The following is a 23,370-nucleotide window of genomic DNA, read 5'->3' as shown; positions in this document are numbered from 1 at the left end:
ATCGAATCGGATATTTGCTCTCTTAATTTATGCTTTGTACTTCTGTATGAGGACTGGAAAATTGCAAATTATAGTACATGCATACATCTATCTAGACTTGCTCTAGAAGAGAGTTGTGCCCTCCGCGATGACTATGAAAGAAATGAAAGAGAAAGAAGAGCAGACAAATTCCCAAACAATACCAATCAATACCAACACCAACCAAAAGCAACCAACTCTATCGCTTCTTGTTGGCCTTCTTGATTCGTTTCAACGCTCTCACCTAATCACAACCAAAAGTCAGCATCTACCGTACATCTTCCGACTCCAACCAAAAAACACAACAACAACCCACCTCCTTCCTCATCCTCGAATCCACAATCTTATACTTCCCCTTAACACCCTTTGGTCGTCCTTTAACACCCCTATTAACACCCTTAGCAACTACGATCTTCTTCTCAGCCGCCTTCTGCTTCCCCCTAGCAGCCTTCGCCAACATCCTCCTGACCTGTCGGGCCTTTTCGCCATCTCCCATCTCCTCCGAACCCATAACGTCGTCTGCCTTCCTCTTGGCCTTCTCCATACGTTGTACAGCCTTGAACTTCTTTCGCTGTTTCGCCTCAGCAACCTTCTTGATAGGTCTGGCATCTAATGCACGCTGACGCGCTTTGAGAGCTTCGACAGCTTCTTTGGTAATGGGGATATTGGGTTTGTAGTACTTTGATTCGTCATCTAGGAACCAGGATGGTAAACCGTCTTTGTTGAATGATGAGAGCTTGTTGAATCCTTGGTCTATCAGTTGAGAGGCTGTTATTTGTCGGTTGACCAGAGAAGTGGCGAGGGTCACTGCTTCGGCTGTGAGGAGGCCTTTGTCTGTATTACGGATAGAAGATATTAGCACCGTTCAGTCATTCCCTCTCGTTGGGGTCGAGGGGGTTTTCGGTTTTCAATTCGATTTGGGTTTTGTTGGATATGGATGGATGACTCACCCTTGATGATCTTCCTCTTTACCTCATCCTGGTCCTCATCCTCAACGTCCCACCCAGTACCGTCGTCCTCTTCCTCCTGAGGAACAATCTCAAAGTCGACATCGTCCTATACACCAAGAAACATCAGTTACCCGGTCTTGTCCGTTAGTACACCTGACGACTCACCCGATCATCTTGCAATGTCGAACTACCTTCATCGTCCTCGTCCTCGTCCTCGTCCTCTTCGTCTTCGGAGTCCATCTCGACATCCTCATCTTCATCATCTTCTTCGACCTCAGTCTCATCCTCCTCCTCGTCTCCATCCAACGCAGCAAGATCGTCCATACCCTTGAAAACAGACTGATCGAACCACAATTGCGCCTGTCGGCTCATCTGAGCTCGTTTCTCACTCTCCTGCAGCGAAGTGACCAGCGAGGTGTTCTTCCTACTAGCAGCAGATTTAGGCTGTTCGAATTGAAACTCTCTCTTCTTGATTTTCTTAGGCTTCTCCTCTTCCTCCTCCTCTCCATCCAAACCTTCATCCTCGTCATCCGAATCGGAATCAGAATCTTGATCATCCGCTTTCTTACCCTGTAACAAATCCCAACCACCTTCCTCCTCCTCCTCCTCTTCTTCTTTCTCCTCATCTTCATTGTCGGAGCCGTTTTCTCTAATACCATGCCACGCATCAAAGTTCTTATCCTTGTTTCGTTCATTCTTGACTTTCCACTTCGCGTCCCTCTCCTGCATCCTTTCCTTGTAGGTCTCATACAACCCATCTAGTTCACCTTCCAACATCGCAGTTTTCCTTTCCCTCTCTTCATCCGAATCTAGTACCTCATCATCTTCATCATCGCCCTCATCTTCAGAGGAAGACGAGGAAAGGTCCATCCCATCTTCATCGTTTACTATATCCCTTAATGACTTTCTACTTGATTTCCCTTGTCTCTTCGCTTCTGCTTCACCCTCTTCCAGATCGAATATCTCTTCTTCACCTTTCAAAGCTAGATCGTTGGTATCTAGATCCTCGGGGGCAGTCATGTTCAATTGGAGTTTGAGGAGATCTTTGGCTTTCTTCTCGTTGGCTCGCTTTCTCTCTCGCTTCGTTCGGGCGGATTTGGCTTCTTGGAGTTTCTTCAGCTGTGCGAGTATAGAATGCACCATGTCAGCATACTGAGATCATATACATGGGTGTAAGAAAGACAGGAGGACTGCGAAGGAGAACTCACATCCTCTGTGATTTGTTCCTCCTCATCTATGGGTTCGACGGTGATTTCCTCGGTGGCATCTGCAGTAGTCTCCGCTTTGACATCCAAACCGATCTCAAGTCTGATGGCTAATCTCCATTTCATCAATGCCTTGAAATCACCTTTACCCAATACTTTGAGATCGTTACAGTTGGCTATGACATCAGGAGTGGTATGTCGAGATTTGAGCCATCTACAGCAACACAACAAAGACCATGAGCTCCAGTACCAAGTTGCAGTCAACGATGCAAATGGGAAACTTACTGTTTCTCCTCATCCGAGTCGAAAGTTATCTTGTTCATACCACCCAACAATAAGACAGGATCAACACCCTTGATAAAATCCGTTGCTGTCGCAGTATGATACAACGTGTAATCACCATCGGCATAACCCTCTCTATGTCTCCTTTTCTTCTCCGGCGCAAATACGTTGGAATGGGCATGCGAGTTCGCAGCCAATCGAGCAGCTGCAGCAGCAGCGGTGGAGGTGGATGCTTGAGTGGCAGCGACGGAAGCTTCTTCGGTTGTGTTGGGAAGATCGGTGATGGATGTAGGGAGGGGTGCGAGGTCTTTGAATACGTGTTTGGGATCGAGGAATTTGGGGTCAATGTGTTTGGGGGCGATGAAGTCTCTGCAGACGACGAAGATTTCTGCGGATACGTTTCTGATGCATTGCAGCCAGAGTCAGTATGGTCGACGAATCGCGATAGGGTACTAATCATCATCGTGTGTAGTATGGCAGTCTTGCCAATGGAAAAGAGGGGTTGGGTCTGCGGATAAAACAATGAACTGTTTACTCACCTCGACGAAGGGGGTTTGGTAGCTTCCACACTCTTGAACAGCTGTCCAAAAACCCACATCAAGGAATTATAATCCTGCGATCTGAAAACCTTTGTCACAAAATTACCTCCCTTGACTAAGAACTCCGTAGCCAACTTCAAAGATTGCAAGACCAATTCGTTCTGGGTGAAAGCATCTTGCACCCATGCTGAACCGACGTTGGGGGCACCATCGTGCATGACCAGGTCGGCTTTCCAATCGTGCATATGCTGTTTGAGCATCTGTCGACAGTGCGGGGTGGTGATATCTGATACGAATGTTGTGACGTGAGGTAGGGGTTTGATAGGGTTCAAGTCCACACCGATGATGAGGGAGCCTTTGGGCATGTACTTCTCTGCTACTTGGAGCCAACCTCCTGGGGCGGCACACAGATCGATCACACATTTTGATTTTGATAGGAGATCATACTTTCTGTTCAAGTGGACAAGCTTGCTGTAAACGTACAAGATGAGACGGGTGAGCTATATACTGTGTGCCTATAGCATGGAGGAAGAATTGACTCACAAAGCGGAACGAGCTCTGTAACCCTGCTCTTTCGCTAATCGATAGAACTTATCCAGACGCCCTTTACCTGTCTTCTTGTCGTGTTTACCCATCTTGAAAAGTGGTTGACTGGGCTAGGCTATAAGGAAGATGGAACGGGGAGGATATAGGATGATATGAAAACTTTGACCTGCACGTACTGTCAGACTAGAGTCGTATGGTGGCAATAACAAAAAATCCTATGCACTGTTGAAAATTCAGAGACATGTCACGGAGATCAAGCAGATGTCCATCTCGTTCCTGAAAAACGTGAAGGTCGCAGATGGGTTGTTTCAGCGAGATTACGTAAGAGTGTACGCTACGCGTCTCGAATATGATCCAAAATCAAAAACAAGCAAAGAGAGAGTTGAAACGTTGAAACGAGGGTACACAGCGCATTGACCTCTAAATAGCATCCATTTCATTCACATCATCATCATCATCATCAAGGTTATCATCTACCCATGTCCTCATCAACCATCTACAGCTCTATTTAACCTCACCGACATCTGCAGCCCACTGCAATGGTCGACACCGCCAAATCAACAACATCAACATCGACATAACCGACAATCAACAAGCAACAACGCAGTAACGACTACGACCGACTAAACGATAACGACAAACGACTGTCCACCATCAACAATGTCGGAAAATCCGGATCAACACACCGAGGTATCGCCACCTCGCTCATCATCAGGCTTGGGAAGATCACCCAGCATATTCTCATATCAAACCAGGATACTAAACAACCGTACACCTACAGGAGACAGACATGGCAATGCACTACGACAGACACCCACTTCAATGTCCTCTTCCACAGCTTATACCTCTTTAGCGTCGATGGTAGAAACTGACGGGAGACCCTCACCTCCTTCCACTCCCATCAGGAAAGCAGTAGCGAGGATGGTAGTAGACAATGGCTCACCTCCATCAACTGAAGAGCTTGGCAGAGCAAGATCAGGTTCAGGAAGAGGTGTAGGGTTGGCATTCGGAATGGGTGGGAGACCAGGTCATGCGAAGAGTAGTAAATCTGTTGATCTAGTGAGGAACCAATGGCAAGCCAAGATAGATCAACTGAACAGCACCGGTGAAGAATCAGCCAGACCACCTACTCCTCGTTCAGTCCGCAATTCCACCTTCTCCCCTCCATTGCCAACTTCACCTACCATCCCTTCCACTTCTACAAAGACCACCCCTTCGGCGACCAGTACATACTCTCAAGCCTCTAGTGCACCTATTGTACCGGATCAAACTGGTTCTTCAGTGCTTACTACAGCTACAAACGATACTTCAGCCACGGATAGCGGTGTGGGCAAATACAAGAGCGCATATATGGCTCAAAGAGCAGCAAAGAGAGCGACGGTGTACGGATCAAGCAATTTCGACTCTGCAAGAATACCATCAACAACATCCAACGGTTCCGCCGCTTCTGCCCCTGCGCCTTCAGTAGCTTCTGCTTCGATTGATCGGCCAACCTCACCTTCAGTTTCCTCTTATACCTCGATGCTTTCGCCCAACCCTACTGGAGACAGTACAGCACCTTCCGTCAGAGGTCAATCTGTGGAAGAGAGACTAGCAATCGCTAAAGCGAATGCGTTGAGGAGAAGAGAGGCTAGGGAGAAAGCCAAAGCTGGATCTGCTGCCTCTTCGACTGGAGACACGAAACCTGCGGAAAGACCTGTGGTCCCATCGGAATTTGGGGGAGCTTCATCTTCTAAACCATCTCCATTTACGGATCTCTTCACTCCTCCTTCAGCGGGTGATGCTTTGCCTGCGGCCCCATCCAAGACGTTGTCTTTCGCTACTACACCTTTGACAGCGGATCACACAGGAACCTCAACCCTTTCCAGATCAGCCTACCGATCTATCGTTACTGCTCCTACAGCTACCTCCTCTCCGAGATATGTCCCATCTGGCCTTTCAACATCATCGTCAGGTCCTGCGAAAGAAGACGGGCTGAACCCGCCAGCTGCACCTGGTAAAGACAAATATGGGTCGATCAGTAAGACTGATAGAAGAAGGTTAGGTAGACATCTACCGAGAATCGCTTCCGGAGGAGAAGGATGGGATGAAGAAGCTTCGAAAGGTCATAGTAAAGGTCCATCGGAGGGTAGAAGAGTCCCATCGACTCTTGGTAGAAGTTCGGAAATACCTAAAGCCGAAAATGAGGAAGCTGAGAATACACCACCATCTGTGCCTCCTCAAGATCACAAGACAGAGCTCAAAGCACCTTCTACCCCTACGGCTAGTATACGAAACAAGAAATCTTTGGAAATCCTCGTACCGTCCACTTCGCAGAACCAATTGCCAAGTCAGCCTTCTATCCCATCTACGCCGTCAACCAAGCGACGATCCGCTTTTATGCCTTATACACCTAAATCAACCATCGCTAATCCCATTGGACCAACATCGCCACGAGTGGAGTTGACCGGAGCGGAGATGAAGGGGTTGATGAGTGCTGTGGGCAGTCTGCCAGCTCGAGGAGCGAGTAATGATGAAGAGGATGGTGTGACCGGTAAGTCATTGACGATTATATATGTACCGAGGTCTCGGGAGGAAAGCTAATTCGCTTTCTGTGACGCAGGTATGTCAAATCGACTCCGATTGACCAGATCCCGTCTACCTCCTTCAGCTTCCTCCGCATCAGTTGCGCCTGCTCCCTTACCTTCAAGAAGACTAGCTCAAACCAACTGGATGGATAAGCATCGACATGCCATCGCAGCATATGAGTATCTGTGTCATGTCGGTGAAGCTCAACAGTGGATTGAAGGGTGTTTGGAAGAGGAATTACCGTTTGGTGTCACTGAGATGGAGGAGGGTTTGAGGGATGGTGTGGTCTTGGCCAAGTTGGCGAGAGTCTATGAAGGAGAGGCTGTAGTCAGGAAAATCTGGACGGTGAGCTTCATTGCTGCTTTTTCTTCAACAAGGCGCAAATTAGCTGATCAAATAGGATACCATGTAGGAATCGAAGCATCGATATAAGCAATCAGACAACATCAATTACTTCCTCAATTTTGTGCGGAACGTCGGTATGCCCGAGGTAAGCTTTCGTTTGAACGGCAGAAAAAGTCAAAGCTTACTGTTGCGGCAATTGCAGACTTTCATCTTCGAATTGACTGATTTATACAACAAGAAGAATATCCCAAAGGTCATCTTCTGTATCCATATTCTAAGTCACCTGCTTGCTAGACTTGGTCGGGCGGAGAGAATTGGTAATCTGGTTGGGCAATTTGAGTTTACCAGTGAGTTGAGTTGAAGAATGAAGAGTACACCGAAATCTATGTTTCAGTCAGCTGACTATTATGCGTAGGTGACCAACTCGCTGCCACGCAGAAAGGACTTCAAGGTGTAGCTATGCCCAACTTTGGAGATGCCAGTAACTCGTTAGCGAAAGAAGCGAGCTGGGAGCCTGAAGAGCCTGAGGAGACTGAAGATGAGAGTGAGTCTATAGTCCTTGTTACCTCGACCAGTACTGATAGCATATCCGCAGGGCGAGATCGTGAACTCCTTGAATGTGAATCTTCCATCATCGACCTTCAGCGACATCTCCGAGGTAGACTCGCGCGAATGCGTGTATCGAGGACTCATGCTCAACTCGAACTTGCTGAGCCCATCATCGTTCGATTCCAAGCTAGGGCTAGAGCAACTCTTGTTCGTCAAGGTATGAAAGCAGGTCGAGAGGAACGAAAGCAGCTTCATGGGTTCGCGAAAGCCATCCAAGCTGTTGCTCGAGGTCATGTTTCAAGACAAAGGTTCACTGCCAAGGTCAACGCCATTCATGTTTCCGACCGATCCGTAATTGCAGTTCAAGCTCAAGCGAGGGGTATGATCACCCGAATTAGACGGTCCTTAGAGCAGAATAGACTTGATAAGTCCATAAGAGGAATTGTCGGCCTTCAAGCTCAATGCAGAGGACATCTAGCTCGACGATCTCGCAAATCTCACAAGCAGATACTCGCAAGTCCTGAAGTTATCCAGTCTGTCTCGACCCTCCAAGCAGCTTTGCGTGGTCGGCTTCAACGTCAAGTAGCTGCTAAGCAGCAACAAGATATTCATGGCCAAGTAGCGACTTTCACGTCTCTCCAGAGTCAACTGCGAGGCGCATTGGTGCGAAGACGTATTCGAGCTCAAGAACAGAAGATGGACGATGCGACTGACTACGTAGTAGCTATCCAAGCTGTTTGTCGAGGTGTCCTTGCCCGTCAGAAGAAACGATCGTTCACATCGACTTTGCAGCAAGTCTCGCCTGCCATTTCATCCTTACAAGCCATTGCAAGAGGAAGATTAGCTAAGCAAGCTCACAAGAACATGCAGAAGGCTCTGGCAAAAGTAGAAGTGGCCGGTTCGGTAGGTGGACTCCAAGCATTCCTGAGAACCAAATTAGCCAAGAAGCAGACGACCGAACAGAAGAAGAAATTGGAGTTTGTCCAACCTGATGTAATAGGTTTCCAAGCTGTTGCACGAGGTTATCTGGCAAGGGAAGAATACCGAGAATGGCGAGATTACCTACATGACGGAAAGACTGTTGGAGCTTTGGTTTTCCTCCAGTCTTTAATCAGAGGATTTCTGGCAAGACGAAGACTGTATATCCATTCAAGTTATATCCACCGAAATGTCGATAAAATCGTCAAGGTCCAATCCCTTTGGCGAGGTAGAGTTCAACGGAAGATGTACGAAAAGCTCGTCACCGGCTACGATGTGGACGTACCGACCATTCAGAACTATATGCACCTATTGGACGACACCGAATCTGATTTCGCAGATCAAGTCAGGATAGAAGCCTTGAGAGGACAGGTGGTAGACTTGATAAGGGAGAATCAAACTTTGGAGACCGAAGTCAAAGAACTGGACACGAAGATAGCCTTGATCATCAACAACCAAATGTCATTCCAGGAATTGGCCCGAGCGAAACATCGTTCCAACGAACAGACCAACTATGTCACGCCAAATAACGATCCTTTCTCCGGTGGGGTCCATCTGGATCGGACGAATCAGAGGAAATTGGAGTTGTTCGAACAGCTTTTCTTCATGTTGCAGACTAAACCTGAATATATCTCTAGACTGCTTAGAACTTTGAGTATCACGGGACTAGGGTTGGAGGAAGATGAGAAGGCTGAGAAGGATAGGAGGTTGTTGGAGGGCGTTACGATGGTTTTGTTTGGGTTTGGACATGAGAGGAGGGAGGAGTATTTGTTCCATAAGTTGTTGCAGGTGAGTTCGGTGTTTCCCCTGTTTGATTTATCATTCCTCCTTTTTTGCATTTCTACGGTAAAACATGAGGCTGACTTTCGATATCCAACCCGACCACAGCTCGCCGTCCACGAAGAGATTCTGCTCGCTCCCACACTGCACGATCTCGCTCATTCGCGATTCGCCATCATCTCCGTCGCTGCTCAGTATATCAAACCTTCTCTCACTCCTTATATCCAGGATGTGCTGTATGATCATATCATGAGGATTGTGGGAGCACCGGAACTGGACTTGTGTACCGACCCCGTCAAGGTGAGTATACTTCTTTCTGCGAAACCATTCACGTGACACAAAGTTGATCTCATACTGATAATTTCGATCATGCAGATCTACCAAAGCATCATCAATGCTGAAGAGACTCAGACGGGTGTACCTTCTCAACTGCCAAGGGATAGGAATGCGGATCAGATCTTACAAGAGAACGCTACGGCCAGAGCGATCTTCATCAGGAGTGAGTAATCTGCTTCAGCTAGCTTGTCAAGAGGTATGTTTAGCTGATACAACCACCTTCCTCAGATCTGCAAGAATTGAGAGCTCTGACTGAATTCTTGGTCACTGGTTTACTTGATTCACACGCTAGATTACCGTATACCATCAGGCTGTTAGCTAGGGAAGCATTGCTGGCGCTTCAGGTTAGTTGATGGTCGTGTAGGAACCAACATGACGAAGCTGACTGTGTCTTTTACAGACCAAATTCCCCGAGGCTACCGATGAAGAGCTTGTTCCTGTTGTTGCTAGAACAGTTGTCTTACCTTTCATCTTACCTGCTATCATGTGAGCTAATTTGTCCTATCTACAAAGGATCAAGCTAACCTCGAAACTGGCGATATGTAGAGCACCTGAACAGTATGGCTTAGCACCTGATGGAGTTGGACCTCAAGAACGAAGAAATCTCGCTGAAATTGCGAACCTCATATCGCATGTGGCGGGTCAGCAGTATACTGATACGCCTGATCAGAGATTGGTTAGAACCCCTCTGGAAGCATTCATCAGTGCTTCTGCTATGCCATTTAGAGAGTGGATCTTGGATGGTAAGTTATCATTTCAGGCACCTGGGATAAGACGATTAGCTGATATGTCCTGACTCAGTGGCCGACGTCGAACATGCCGAAGGCCAGTTCCATGCTCATGAGCTGTTCGAGTCGACTATCGAAGCTAAGCCTATCAAAATCACCAGGAATGATATCTATGGGATGTTGAGTATGCTTATTCAGAATGTGCCTTCCATCGTGAGTTATTCAGCTGCATGTACCTTAGCTGTATCTTGACCATGTGTCTTGACCTGATCAACTCAGCTGACAGGATCTATGACTATGGCAGACCGCCGGAAACAAGAATGATCCTATCTCTGGTATTCTAAGGGAACTTGAGGGTCCCCCTATAGACTACGATAGGAGTAAGAATACTGTCAATCTTAGACTGACCAACAGACTTGCAGGACCTCAGTGTGCGTATCTCGAAATATTAGCTGTCGGATATCCGAAGGACTGGATATGACACTTAGCTAATCTCATTTTCAAATGCTCTAGCCGGAGACCCCAACGCAGTCGAGAAAGCAGATTGGGTCCAAGCGAAACGACATGTCTTGGCTGTACTCAGAGTCCAAACTGGTAAAACCCTGTACGATGTATTGGTCACTCGGCCCGAAGAGATTCATGAGCAGATGTGGATCGAGGAGGTACATCGGGATATCGCTTTGGAGAATGCTAGGTTGGCGAAACATGGACTACCGCCTACGCCTGCTGAGCAGATGTATCAGATTGAGAGTATTCGATCGTGAGTGTGTTCTGAGATGGACTCGGTAATGAATGGGGAGCAACATGTGTAGGAGGTGGAGGGCCACCGAATGAATCGATTCGACGAGTCTCTATACGAGGGAAACAAGGGAGCGCCAAAGAAACGAAACATTGCGAGAGTGAACGATCGAAGCTGACTCTTTCAAATAATACGTAGCCTCCCATTCCATGAAGTCAAATCCCGAGCCATCGAATTCTGTATGAAACTTGAAAGATCCGGTAAACTATCCCGTGAAGACAATCTACAAGGTCTACTGGTATCTATCACATCGGATATAAGACAGAAGCACCACTTGAGAAAGATGAGGAAAGATAACTTGAATGGGATGATCAAGGCTTACGAGGATATGACGAAGAAGAAGATGGACTATGAGGGGCAGATCAAGACTTATCATGATTATATTGATGGAGCTATGGCGGAGCTGCAGGCTAAGGGGTGAGTCGATCATACAATAGAACAACATTCGTAACAACTTGATGTCTAGATGACCACGAGATTACTAACTTTTGTTTTTAATACCTTGCAGTAAAAAGAAGCCCATGTTCATGAGTAAACAGTATCGACACCAGAAGAGCCAACAGAGGCAAGGTAAACAAGCCAAGTTTGGAAGTTACAAGTATACCGCAGCAGACTTGTACGAGAAGCGTGAGTCGTCCCAATCTCTCGCTTGTATTCATTCGTGCTGAGCCCTCTTCCCAATGTAACAGGTATATTACTCTCAGTGAACCAGTTCTCACCTCGTCAATTCGATAAACTCTACATCGTCATCGCCTCAAACGAAGTCGGAGTATTCAAACTTGAATTGTCCTGTCCGTCGTCCGTATCGGGTGGAGGAGGTATAATGGGCGAGGATGAGATCCGGATGGAAGATCTGTTGGGCGCGCAGTATGAGAATAAAGAGAGGTTGGACATGTTCGAGGGGCAGGCGGCGTTTGCGCTGAATATGCTGATTCATCAGATTAATAAGAGTGAGTGGTGGTTTGTGCGCTAGATGAGATTAATGGGTCGGTGCTGATGAGATGTTTTCGGAGTGCAGAGTTCTACGCTTCGTAGTTGTTGGGTTTGACTAGATAGAACGATCTGGGTAGTGTACTTTGATGAAGGGGGGATTGGATATATGGACACTTTTCGGTTCACTTTTGATCATTTCTCATTGGGCATTTGATGGTGGTTTTGATTATATTTTACGATTGATGATATTCAGCTTAAGTCGCATATACACTTCACTAGGCATTGAATATGCATCGTGATATCATAAAGCGAACAAGCTCCATGAAGTGATGAGAGCTATGAAGATATGCTATTGAGATTGTGAAAGATGGTGATACAAGGTGTATTGTGCGATGCTTGATGATGTCTATATGTCTATATTCCGAATCCGACCCTTCTCCGTCCTGTCCTATCTGATCCTGAAGTATCACACTTTCGTACCTAATTCTTTCTCCCGTACACCTCGCTGTACGTTGTCCCGCTCAGCAGTACCGACCCCATCTCCCACCACTTGCGCCTGCTCCCTCTCCTTCCTCTCCGTCGAGACACTCCTACCCAACCCCTCACCCATCCCATCCCCAGCAGCACTAGGAGGGTTCTTCACGTTCCCTTCCTCGGCAGTACTCCCATCTGCAGCGAGAGCATCATGGATGTTCTCGGGTTTACCTTGTCGTCTCCTTCGTCTCCTTGCGAGAGGGTTGAGGATGATGGCTAAGAGGATTACTATGCTGTCTAGGACTACTACGAGACCGTATGAGATCTGCGGTTTGGACGTGGTATTGTTAGTACCAGTCTTGTCTTGCTTGGTCTTGTATTGGTTGAGAGGATTTGTCTTGTATTGATAGAGGGGAAGGGACAGTGGGGAAGGGGATCGTGGACAAGAGCATGGGGTTCATGGGGAAGAAGAGGCGGACGTACCAATCCCAGTATATCCAATTCGGCCCTGCAGAACAGACTTGCCAAAGAGAAGACACCGCCTAGGGTGTCGACTATCATGAACAGCATTGAGATTCCTAGGACTTCCTTAAATTTCCAGATCTCGTAGTATTGGGGACTGTGTGAACCATCCAAGTATCAGCGTTACATAATTCAACTCTGTCAGATGTACACTAGGGGAAGGACTGGCTTGAAATAGTACGATGAATAGGAGGTGTATATACTCACGCTAGGGCTATGGCCAAGAGGACGGCAGAGATTATACCGTACATCTTGATAGGCCAGTTGACGCCGTTATCTTGTCCTGCCTGTGTTTGTGAGGAGACCATTAATATTAACTCCCTAATATACGGAGTGTAACTTGGTGAAAATTATCCCGGACATTCAATCTTGATTGGGATGAGAGAAACCGTACCCACCCATATAGCATACACACTCCCCGTCTCAAACCCAGCAAAAACCACGCAAAACACCGCAAAGAACAAGATCGTATTCCTCTTGGACCAGCCATGGGAATAGTACAGGATTTGACCGGTCGATATGGCTGCTAGTACCCCGAATGCCTGGGGTTGGATCTGAAGTGGGATGGATAAGCGCTGGGCGACGAGGTATGAGCCGAGGAAGATGGATGCTAGGGCCCAGATACTGCACATGTCATGGGATAGTAAGCGAACCATATATTCTCAGCAGAACGACAATGAGAAGGTACGACTTCAACACATGATGCTGTCCACACAGGGGTTGCAGAACTGTAGGGGAGAGTTGCACTCACAACATCAGTCCAGCTGATAGACCCGTAGTGGACTTGGTGCGATGCGACTTGATGATCTGCGGTACGATCTGGACCATCCACATCACCGCTCCGATCGTAGCAAGCGCATTCTCCGCTCCTGGTCGTTCCTTCATCCTGAGGCTGGTGAGATTATTATCCTTATATGCCGGGCGGGTTATTCGTTTCTCGTGTGATCTTCGTTTCGCTGAGATCGATGTGATGACGAGTTGAGACGTATATACACAATGTCCAGTCTAATCCAGTCTATACTATGCACAGTACTATATACAATTGATGTGAGTGGTGGGAATGAGATCAAGATACACTCCTCCCGTCTTTCATCTCGTATATATATATATATATAGATGATAGTCAGTGGTATCGTGTGATGTGTGATGAAATCATGAATCATCATAACTTTTTTCACTTCGGTAAATCTGATTTCTTGGCCATTGGCGATTTAACCGAGTCTGACGGCCGGGGGGGTTCTATTTATTGCAATTCTCCACTCGAATGTTTGCTTGGCTTAGATAGACAGATAGACAGACCTGCAGACAACTCATGGGAGCACATGCAAGGGTGATAGTCCAGGCGAGATAAGAGTTAAGATGGTATCGTATGCGTGATCTTGGACTTGAAAGGGTTACGCCGCACAGGCATCGATTAACGACATGCATCTTCGGAAGAGCACAGAGTATGAGGATTCCAGCTCCATCGATCAGAGTGATCATCTGGAGCAGACACTGTTAATCCACAGAACATTCATCCTTGCTATCTTGTCATTGTTCAACAAAATGAAAGATAATCGCAAGCTGCAAAAAGGTTTCGCCGCCGTAGTCCTCCGGTTTACAGCTTCACCTTTCGGACGGGTGTTCATTCTGGAACTTGTATATATGCTTCTAGCTTGTGGAGTAGAATGATTGCTAGCTTGCATATGTTCCTCAGCCGACATCTGATCAGGACGCGTTCGGCCTAGCATCGCATGAATGAATCGACTTGGCCCCCTGCGACCGAAAACGCCAATGCCCTTGCACTGACAACGATCACATGTTCAAACGCCCGCCCTGCATATTTGTCTTTGAGGGGTTGTAGGAACGTGGGGTGGTATACCGTCAAGTCATCCTCCCGTCCTGGGATAGATCTGTGCTAGCAAGCATCTTGGGAAGATTGTATAGGATGACCTGGATGACCTTAGCGTTTGGACCTATACTTGGAGAAAGGTGATCCGAGCGATTTTTGAGTCATGTGGGTGCCACGAGATGTAGCAGGATGGCGGCCGGATGAGGTGACTGTGGTAAGAGTCGTTTTTCATGGTACGATGGTTTTGTGGTTTGTATATTCAGGGTAAATTGATTGGAATGATGGGCTCGAGCGCGTACAGAGGGGAAAACAAGAAAGAAAAGAAAAGAAAAACACACACACACACCAGAACCGTGCCTTTTTCGACCCATCCAACTTTGTAGTGAGCATCGTTCGATAATTTGGTATTTATCTTTACTTGTATATTTCCCAATCTATATCTAATCAAACGATACTCAACATATCACGTTCTTTCATTTGCCCTTACTCTCTTTCACTACCACCCCTCTCACACCCACCCACCTACCTACTTCAACAGTACTGCTCAAGGTGAGTTTTCACCTCCCCCTTAACATCGCTGCGAGAGCTAATTGTGATCCCCTCCAGATGCCCGCCGACGCTCGTTCCGCCAACCGTGTCACCAACTACAACAAGTTCTGGGAGCAGAAGTCTGCCAATGACAATGAGACTCACAGAGCCAACAGGTTAGATCAATATACCGAGGTTGTCAATGGTGAGTTGGCTTCGTCCTGTTTATATGTCTCAGCTGTATACTGATCTCATCACTGGTGCTATAGGTTACTATGACGGTGCTACTGAGCTTTACGAGTATGGTTGGGGTAAGTCAGCTACTTTGTGAACACGTAGGTCATCAGCTGATATCATTCTGCAGCCGAGTCTTTCCACTTCTGTCGATTCTACAAGGGAGAGGGATTCCTCCAAGCTGTAAGTTCACCTCGTCTCTTCTCTTTCTTTCCGTCGCGGCGCTTAGTTGATGAGTGTGACTTCAGCTCGCTCGACACGAACACTACCTCGCTTCAATGATGCACCTCAAACCAGGTATGCGAGTCCTCGACGTAGGATGTGGTGTCGGTGGACCAGCCCGGGAAATTTCAAGATTCTCTGATGCTACCATCGTTGGTCTCAACAACAACGATTTCCAAATTGGTCGAGCCAACAACAAAACTAGAAAAGCCGGTTTGAGCGACAAAGTCTCTTTCGTCAAGGGTGACTTCATGAAGCTCAGTGAGCAATTTGGAGAGAACTCCTTCGATGCTGGTTAGTCTGCTCCTTCCCCTATAACATCCGTAGAGTTTCTTATTCTTATATTGATGTGATCGGGTATTGCTCAGTCTACGCTATCGAGGCTACTTGTCACGCTCCTAACTTTGAGGGTATCTACGGAGAGATCTTCAAGGTGCTCAAGCCCGGAGGTGTTGTGAGTATACATCTGCACTGAAGATGTCTATACTGGATATGGAAAACTCATGTTTTGTTCTCTGCCAGTTCGGTGTCTACGAATGGTGTATGACCGACGAATGGGACCCCACCAACCCTGAGCACAAGAGGATCGCTCACGGTATTGAGGTGAGTGATTTGTGTACCTCATTGTCTAGGAAGACTTGAGCTTATAACTCTGATCAGGTCGGTGATGGTATCCCTGAAATGAGAAACTTGACTGCGGCTAGAAACGCCTTGAAGACTGTTGGATTTGAGCTTGAGCATGAGGAGGATCTTGCCGACAGTGAGTTGTCTGCGCGGCTTGTTCAACTGAATCCTTCTGACATGACACATTCGCGTAGGAGGAGACGTTGTACCTTGGTACTACCCTCTTGAAGGTGATATCTGGAAAGCTCAAACCGTCTGGGACAGTGAGTGAAAATGTTAATTATACATAACACAAGATCTGCTGCTGACCTGCAATATCAGTGTTCACATGTTGGAGAACGAGTAAAATGGGTATCTTCTGCACCCAGAACGCCATCTGGGCCCTTGAGAAGATCGGGTTCGTACCGAAAGGTACTCACAGCGTCGGTGAATCACTCATCGTCGCCGCTGATGCTCTTGTTGCTGGTGGTAAGACCAAGCTCTTCACGTGAGTACCATTCAATTTCTCTTTCTAACAAGTCCAGTAGCTAATCATGAGGTATATACACAGTCCTATGGCTTTGTGGATTGCTCGAAAGGTGAGCTATTCTGTATATCTCGCACTGGTGTAGGGTCGTCGCTGATGTATCTTGTTTATATTCTTAGCCCGCCAATTAGATTATTTGTATAGATTAATTACATTGTTTATATACTAGATCTTTCTGGAATCGGAGGACATTCCGTACGCATACCCTCTTTTATCTTTCTGGACATGCATACGTGAAAACACGGTTTGCTCCACAGCATTGACTTGGATTCAAGTACATTTGCTGTTCATCTCTTGCAACTTGTCGATGAACATTGCTTTGTCGTCCATCGCTTGGATATCCTTGCTTATCGAATCTCTATTTACATGTCCTGATCCTTCCTCGTATCTATCTACTTCTATGCTAACACGAGATAACAACCAGAACGAATGGCTTGATTCGATCCAATTCATTCGTTTTGAAACCGACTGAACACCGTTACTGATTCAGTCATTTACTTTTTACAATCAAAATTGAATGGAGATCCCATCAATGAAACAACCAGAACCAGGAGGCTAATGTTTACTTTTTTCCTCTTCGATATGAAAAGTCAATGAGTACGGGAAGACGCTAATATGTCAAAAACTGCATAGCACATGACCTTGATTATAGATAGCTGATGACTGCGCTTGGCATGTTTTTGTTTGTTCTCTTTTTTCATCCCTAGTATCATTTTTCTTATTCTTTTTGGCCGGTTCATATACTATATACCTTGATTCCCTGTGCAGGTCACCCTTTCCATCCGTTTCAATGTCCACCTCCTATTATCATACCCACAACTCACCCACACCGACCATCCACCACCTAATCCAAAGTCGTGCCAACGCCATCTCCTCAATACCCTTCAGTCAAACTAGTACCACATTCATCGACATCGTCCATTCTCCTTGTATCTCCCCCCTAATCCCTCCCAGGGGAATGGTGGAGGTCTCGCCAACAGCTTCGTCGCCATCTTTGTACTCCCGAGTGGGACATTCCAACTCGCCCCAACAACAGATGTTAAAGACTTCAAGGAAATTACAAGTCATGTCTGTGTCGGACCACGATCGAAGGACATCGACATCGACATCGTACCTTCCTGAAGACGTTGAGCAGGAAGAGGAAGAGGATGACGATCCAAGGAGGATGTCGATGGTTGGTGGACCGAGGGTTAGGAAGTATACGCAAGTGCCCTGGGAAGAGGATGAGAATGAATGGTCGATGGTCCCTCCAAGCTCGAATAGGGGTTCGAACGGAGGTACTGTTACAGTGGTGGGATCGGCGGATATGTTCAGTGGATTTGGCAAACATAACAAGTCGACGAATCCTTATTCACAAGTCTCCAAGTCAGGTATGAAATCTGGGATTGGAAATGGAAGGGAAAGAGAACAAAGTACGATCTCGACTACATCTACCATCCTATCTCAATCTGATAGTTCCTCGCTCAACGTCTCGTCGACCAGGAGAGGTCTAGCTCAGATATTGGGCGTTTCCTCGACCTCGAATTCGACCCAAAACGGAATGACCAAACACCTCGTCCCCTCTGCATCGGGGTTGAGTCTCGCCAGTAATCAAACTTCCTCTTCGTCCACCTCAACTGCTTCTTCCCTTTCTGATGCAGCACCAATCACACCGAAGCTAAAATCTACCATCATACCTTCCAATGCCGTCCAGATCCAGGTCGGAAACTCACCCACGTACACGATTACCACGAACCTCAAGAAGGAAGGGAGGAGTAGGAAGGTCGAAACATTCCATCAGAACCAACACCAGAGCGAATTCGATACCAACCTGGTAGGGGTAGGGCTCTTATCAGCTGTCATCCCAAAGCCCACCAGTACGACATACAAGAAACCTACCAATACGAACGAAGCACTATCCCCCAGCCCCAACTCCACCTCGAACCCTGATGGGTTCACAGCAAACGACAGACCACTGATGAGCAGCGGTTCACCAGGGTTCGGACTGATATCCCTCGAAGCAGCTCAAGAGAGGGAGAGGATGAAGAGTCAAAATTCCTCTTCTGTATCATCCCAACCTCAACCTCATCATACGCATAATACAAGTAAATCAATATCCGACCCGTCCAAACGACCGCTCACTACGTTCTCGATCCCGCCGATTCCTGACGAACCAATCAACACCCTTCGTCCCACCACTTCGTGCACTTCTACTTCCACGCCTTCCTCGCCCCCCTCGGGAACAGGGAGGGAAGGGAATAAAGTGAAATCTAAAAAATCTGGTTTAATGAGGTTATTCAATAAATCAGATAAAGATCGGTCCAACCCCGTCCCTATTCCTCCTTTACCCCTCGCCACGGGAATGGGCAGTACCACACCGACGTCCAAGTCCCGAGAGGGGGGTGGAGCAATTTCGATCTGGTCGACTTCTGATAATTACCCAACAACGCAGACTCAAACTGTACATGGTGAATCGGCTGTATGGCCTCGACCGTCTTCCGCCAATCCCAACAGGAAGAATCATGGTATCCCACTACACGCTGCGGATGATGATGTCAGTGCCAGGGAGGAGGAGAAAGATAAATTGGGGGTGGGCGTTCAGCCGAAATTAGAATTACGTCCTGTTAGCATGACCTTCTCTAGGGGTTTGCCAGTAGATTACCTGGTAGCCCCTGCTGGCACCGTTGGAACCAATAGCAATATCTCTACGAGGGAAGGGACTGTGTGTGATGTTGAGACTGTACCTCCTATACCGCTTACGCCCGCATCGATACTCAAGGAAAAGCCCGTTCCGTCTGATGACGGTACGGTGGGAAGTGTACCGGACGAGATGAACAGGAGAATCAACAATGCTAAAAAAGCTTTTAAAATTCAGATATACGAGCTGGAAGCTCAGATACGCGAGCTCAAGGACGAATTGAGAGATGCCAGGGCGAGAAAGGTGTTGGAAGGGAATTGCGATAAATGCGGATGTACGTGTAATTCGACGGCGGTGGATCAGACTTCAAGTGATGGGTTATTGAGTGTCTCCAATACTGGTACTGGAGGGGGAGGGAGGCGAGTCATAGATAGAGCTAGGGTCAAGACGGCAGGTGCGAGGGGTGTATTTGGGTCTGGTAGTTTGTATGAGTGGGAGTAACAAGTGAATATACATATGATATGATATAATGCCAATATGATGAAATGTAATCGATGATACCTCTTATCCTCTACCCGCACGTCTCTTGTCTCTTTGTTTCTCTCTACAATACCAAACTCATCAGCTCGTCGCTCCATACTGGTACACTTCTTTGGAGCCGTGTGAGAAGAAACCCAAGCTCACCTTTGCATAGCCTTCTCCTCGGCTCTTTCCACATTAATACTTCCCTCAACCTTCTTCATCCTAGAATTATAGTCCCTATCCTTCTCAGCCTGTTCTCTAGCCCTCTCACCAGCCAAGAACTTGTTATCCTTCCTAAGTTCTCTGATTGCACCTTTTCGTTCCTTCTTGTAGAGAGCCTTGAGTTTAGCAGATGCATTACGCTCAACATCCGGATCATAGTGTTTACCAGGTGCGAAGTTCTCTTCGAATTTAGGTGCGTGGGAAGCGATGGGGATAGGTTTGTGTGCTTGGAGAGTGAGGGGTCGTCGGGATGCTTTGGCGTGGGTGAGGGAACGAGTAAGTGAGGTGTACGTTGATGCGTGGGTTACCTGAGTAGAGATGTAAGCTACTCGCTAATCGTACTGATACTACGTAGAGGACAAGGATAGCTCACCTTCAATTTCTGAGAAAGCTTGGCTACTCTTGATCCCTCTAAAACAGTCTTGAGCGGTTCAATAAGCTCGATGAAGGCTTCAGACGAGGCATACATTGTAGCGAAAGTCTGAGTTAGCTTGAAGGCGACTACCAGCAAGTTCGCCTTGGTTTGCTCGATTTGATCCTGGCTCAGCGCTGATTGAGCAGCATTGATCGCTTCGGAGAGGTTGACTGGCTGTTGAGGAACAGCGGCGGCAGTGGAATCAACCGATAGATTGACATCGCTGGCTTTCGAATCGGGATATATCTTGTTGACCTCAAATCCTTTTCGTCTGGGCAGAAGCGCAAGTATAGAGGAGGCAACAAAGTTGACTGCTTCGGGAAGGACTCGATTTGACAAAGTTTCGTACTATTCCATACACAAGATCAGCTAAACATCTTTACGACACAATTCTGATGAGAATGGACATACATGAGCTAAGATAGAGCATAAGAAAAGTCCCGACGCTATGTCCGAAGTCGACCTGATCCTTCCTTGTGCCAGATATTGACCCATGAGAAGAACGGCAGGAGCTGCAACAGGATGGGAGAAATCACTCGTTGACCAGATAGACCCGACCAAACGGAGTAAGACCAATTCAGGACAGCCGGGAAAAGTCTTTGAACCTTTCTGAGAAGCTCCCTTTGCTAGACCCCTTGTCAAGTTCTTCTGCATCAATTTGATCTTGTCGATGAAATGAGCAGCAGCGGTAACAGCGTTGAGTTTGACGAGAGCGATGACATGTGGCGTGAGAGCGGAAATGAGGTTAAAGGGTGGAGTGGGTCGAGAGGAGAGGATCAAGATGTAGTCGATCAGTACACCGAGAAATTCCTGTAGACATGGCGTTAGCTGATGTTTCGTATGACAAACGAAGTCATACATACCTGCAGTTTCTCCTTGTTACCCGCAGCTAAACTCGGATGATGCAACGCACGTATACGTTGAACAACAGTGGGTAAAGCGGAATCTTCCAGACCTTCAAGTATATCTTCGAACTCTTCTATACTTTCGGGACAAGGGAAAGTGAAGGGGATCTCTTTAGTTTTCTCAGCTTTGGCAGCTTTCTTGCCCTTACTCTTCTTGACGACGGCTTCGAAATCTTCCTCATCAGCTTCAACAAGCTCGGGGACATCTTCATCGTCGAGGTCCTCCATCGATGAGTAAGCATCACTGTCCTCATCTTCATCCTCTTCCATATCTTCGTCATCCTCACTGCCCTCGCCTTCCTCCTCATCCTCTTCTTCTTCCTCGTCCTCCTCGTCCTCGCTTCCATCCTCAACCTCATCTCTCTCTTCGTCAGATGCAAGAGCCATGTTCTCGATCTCCTCTCTTGTAATACCAGGCCCAAGAAGTGTATCGTCTTCAACGTAATCATCCCCCAAATCATCCGCATCAGGCTTTCTATCATTTGTCTTTCTCTTCTTCCTTGACCCCTCTCCGTCTTCATCATCACTAACACTCTCTCCCCTCATTCTCCTTTGTCGCTTGGCTTCTGCTTTCTCCAGGTTCTCCTTCTCCTCCAATGCTAATTCTTCCTCGGTCTTGGTCCTGTTCTTGGGCTTGGCTCTAGCATCAAAAGCGAGACTTCGAACAACTTGATCGTAATCTACTTCTTCCTCTGGAGCAGCAGATGCAATCGTAGCAGGAGCAGCAGGTTGTCGGGAGGTACTAGCGAAGTTGGAAGCCGCGGGGCGAGCAGGTGCACTTTCCTGTAATAATGCTCTGAGATCGTCGAGGTCTTCATCAAGCTCATCTCGGAGTTCGTCATCCGCTTCTCTTTGTTGTTGTCGCTCGTACTGTGGTCGTGGTCAGCTGTGTACTACTTGGGGATAGAGCTGCCAGCTCACCTTGTACTCTTTGCTCTTGGCAATGATCTCTGACATGACTTCGGCTTTACTCTTTTTCTTTTCAGGCTGGGGTAAAAGCAGGTCTATCAGCGATGGCCATGTAGAGAGAAAGGATAAGATAACTCACCATTTCCTCCTCATCTTCCTCATCACCATCAAAGCCACCAAAATGGACCTTGTTTACCGTCCTCCTATCTACCCGTCCTTTATCTTCATCCTCATCGTCCCTCTCGCCAAACCCTTGAGCTTCAAAATCATCCCCCGGCAGATCCATCACACTCCTTCCTCCATGGGTCAGACCTCCAAGAGCGAAACCATCATCGAACTCGTCGAGACCGTCTTCCTCATCTTCCAGGTTGAAAAGACCTTTCTTCCCTTGACCTCTCTGCCTTTCCTTGGTGTATCGCTCTAACATTCGATCTTCAAGGGATAGAGTTGGATCATTTTCACCGAATCGTCGATCTCGGAAAGTACCGGTGTGATCTCGTAGTTGGTGCTCTGGTAATAAGTTTTTCCTACGCTAAGAAATTAGAAGAGGTAGTCAGCTGAAGTGAAGCAATATCGCTTAGTGTTGGTCAACTTACCTGCTCGAGACCTGCTTGTTTGCTCGCACTTGGTCGTCCAGTAACACCTTTCAAATTCCTACCACCAACATCATGTTTGACCTGTGAAAGCAGGGACAAAATCAGCTTTCGGTACCATTATCAAGATTTTCCCATCGTTTCCAGCTGATCTTCCTCACCTTAGTCTCACGCTCATCAAACTTATTCAAGGTCCTCCTGATCTCCTCTAGTTTATCTAACTTCTTTGCTCGATCCGTCTCCCTCGCACCTCCTTTCTTGTAAGCTTTCTTGTCCTTCTTTGAAAAGTTCTTCTTGTTCAGCCCTGCTGAGTTAAGGGCTGACTTCAGCTGCGATAGCTGAGATGGTGCCATGTTGTTTTGGAACGATGTGAGACTGTGTTTGTGATCAAAGTGTGTTATAATATGATGATTGAGGTGCGAAGTGTTAAATTATCTTCTTGAACTGTCAACTTTCAACTTTTGCGGCTGAGCGGAGATTGGGGCATACTCCGAGAGGAGTGGTAGATTTCGGTGATCGCCGAATAGCCTGAATCCAATGTTGACGTATAAAGAAGGCAAGCTCAGCTAAAGAGAGTTGTTAATTGTCCTCTTCTCTTGCTATTCTTGAATTGCCTTCACTCCAGCTAGTCCTATCCACCTAGTTCACTATTCAACCATGCGTTACTGAT

The 23,370-nt window shown here is 47.2% G+C and overlaps 6 protein-coding genes across 6 annotated transcripts; 3 read left to right on the top strand and 3 right to left on the bottom strand.

Annotated features, from left to right (window-relative positions):
- Positions 1-217: 217 nt before the first annotated feature.
- On the bottom strand, positions 218-3,629 carry I302_105113 (AdoMet-dependent rRNA methyltransferase SPB1; the record flags this gene model as incomplete). The annotated part of the gene is made up of 8 exons (XM_019194982.1): positions 218-262; positions 335-852; positions 969-1,074; positions 1,134-2,087; positions 2,177-2,387; positions 2,459-2,857; positions 2,995-3,465; positions 3,538-3,629. The coding sequence occupies 8 exons, from the start codon at positions 3,627-3,629 to the stop codon at positions 218-220; spliced, it is 2,796 nt and encodes a 931-aa protein (XP_019042695.1).
- Positions 3,630-4,200: 571 nt separating this feature from the next.
- Positions 4,201-11,596, top strand: I302_105112 (uncharacterized protein; the record flags this gene model as incomplete). Its single annotated transcript, XM_019194981.1, has 17 exons — positions 4,201-6,073; positions 6,143-6,453; positions 6,521-6,598; positions 6,656-6,800; positions 6,869-6,997; positions 7,049-8,769; positions 8,869-9,060; positions 9,136-9,259; positions 9,325-9,440; positions 9,497-9,582; positions 9,643-9,839; positions 9,898-10,037; positions 10,129-10,255; positions 10,338-10,584; positions 10,762-11,040; positions 11,132-11,250; positions 11,313-11,596. 17 exons carry the CDS (start codon positions 4,201-4,203, stop codon positions 11,594-11,596), a joined length of 6,168 nt encoding a protein of 2,055 aa, XP_019042694.1.
- A 426-nt stretch (positions 11,597-12,022) lies between these two features.
- Positions 12,023-13,437, bottom strand: I302_105111 (uncharacterized protein; the record flags this gene model as incomplete). The annotated part of the gene is made up of 5 exons (XM_019194980.1): positions 12,023-12,355; positions 12,514-12,649; positions 12,760-12,839; positions 12,951-13,176; positions 13,304-13,437. 5 exons carry the CDS (start codon positions 13,435-13,437, stop codon positions 12,023-12,025), a joined length of 909 nt encoding a protein of 302 aa, XP_019042693.1.
- A 1,552-nt stretch (positions 13,438-14,989) lies between these two features.
- I302_105110 (uncharacterized protein) lies at positions 14,990-16,648 on the top strand (the record flags this gene model as incomplete). Its single annotated transcript, XM_019194979.1, has 11 exons — positions 14,990-15,116; positions 15,181-15,222; positions 15,276-15,328; positions 15,394-15,661; positions 15,736-15,821; positions 15,890-15,970; positions 16,028-16,127; positions 16,186-16,254; positions 16,313-16,478; positions 16,542-16,569; positions 16,637-16,648. The coding sequence occupies 11 exons, from the start codon at positions 14,990-14,992 to the stop codon at positions 16,646-16,648; spliced, it is 1,032 nt and encodes a 343-aa protein (XP_019042692.1).
- A 659-nt stretch (positions 16,649-17,307) lies between these two features.
- On the top strand, positions 17,308-19,635 carry I302_105109 (uncharacterized protein; the record flags this gene model as incomplete). The annotated part of the gene is made up of 1 exon (XM_019194978.1): positions 17,308-19,635. The coding sequence occupies one exon, from the start codon at positions 17,308-17,310 to the stop codon at positions 19,633-19,635; it is 2,328 nt and encodes a 775-aa protein (XP_019042691.1).
- Positions 19,636-19,698: 63 nt separating this feature from the next.
- Positions 19,699-23,053, bottom strand: I302_105108 (uncharacterized protein; the record flags this gene model as incomplete). Its single annotated transcript, XM_065870011.1, has 9 exons — positions 19,699-19,738; positions 19,819-20,186; positions 20,252-20,641; positions 20,705-21,103; positions 21,157-22,068; positions 22,120-22,185; positions 22,247-22,639; positions 22,704-22,784; positions 22,862-23,053. 9 exons carry the CDS (start codon positions 23,051-23,053, stop codon positions 19,699-19,701), a joined length of 2,841 nt encoding a protein of 946 aa, XP_065726083.1.
- Positions 23,054-23,370: the final 317 nt, after the last annotated feature.

The sequence above is a fragment of the Kwoniella bestiolae genome, chromosome 3 (assembly GCF_000512585.2).
Source record: "Kwoniella bestiolae CBS 10118 chromosome 3, complete sequence".
In the NCBI taxonomy this organism is placed as follows: Eukaryota; Fungi; Basidiomycota; class Tremellomycetes; order Tremellales; family Cryptococcaceae; genus Kwoniella; species Kwoniella bestiolae.
The sequence above is the reverse complement of the archived record's forward strand: the minus strand, read 5'-3'. Positions and strand labels throughout refer to the sequence as shown.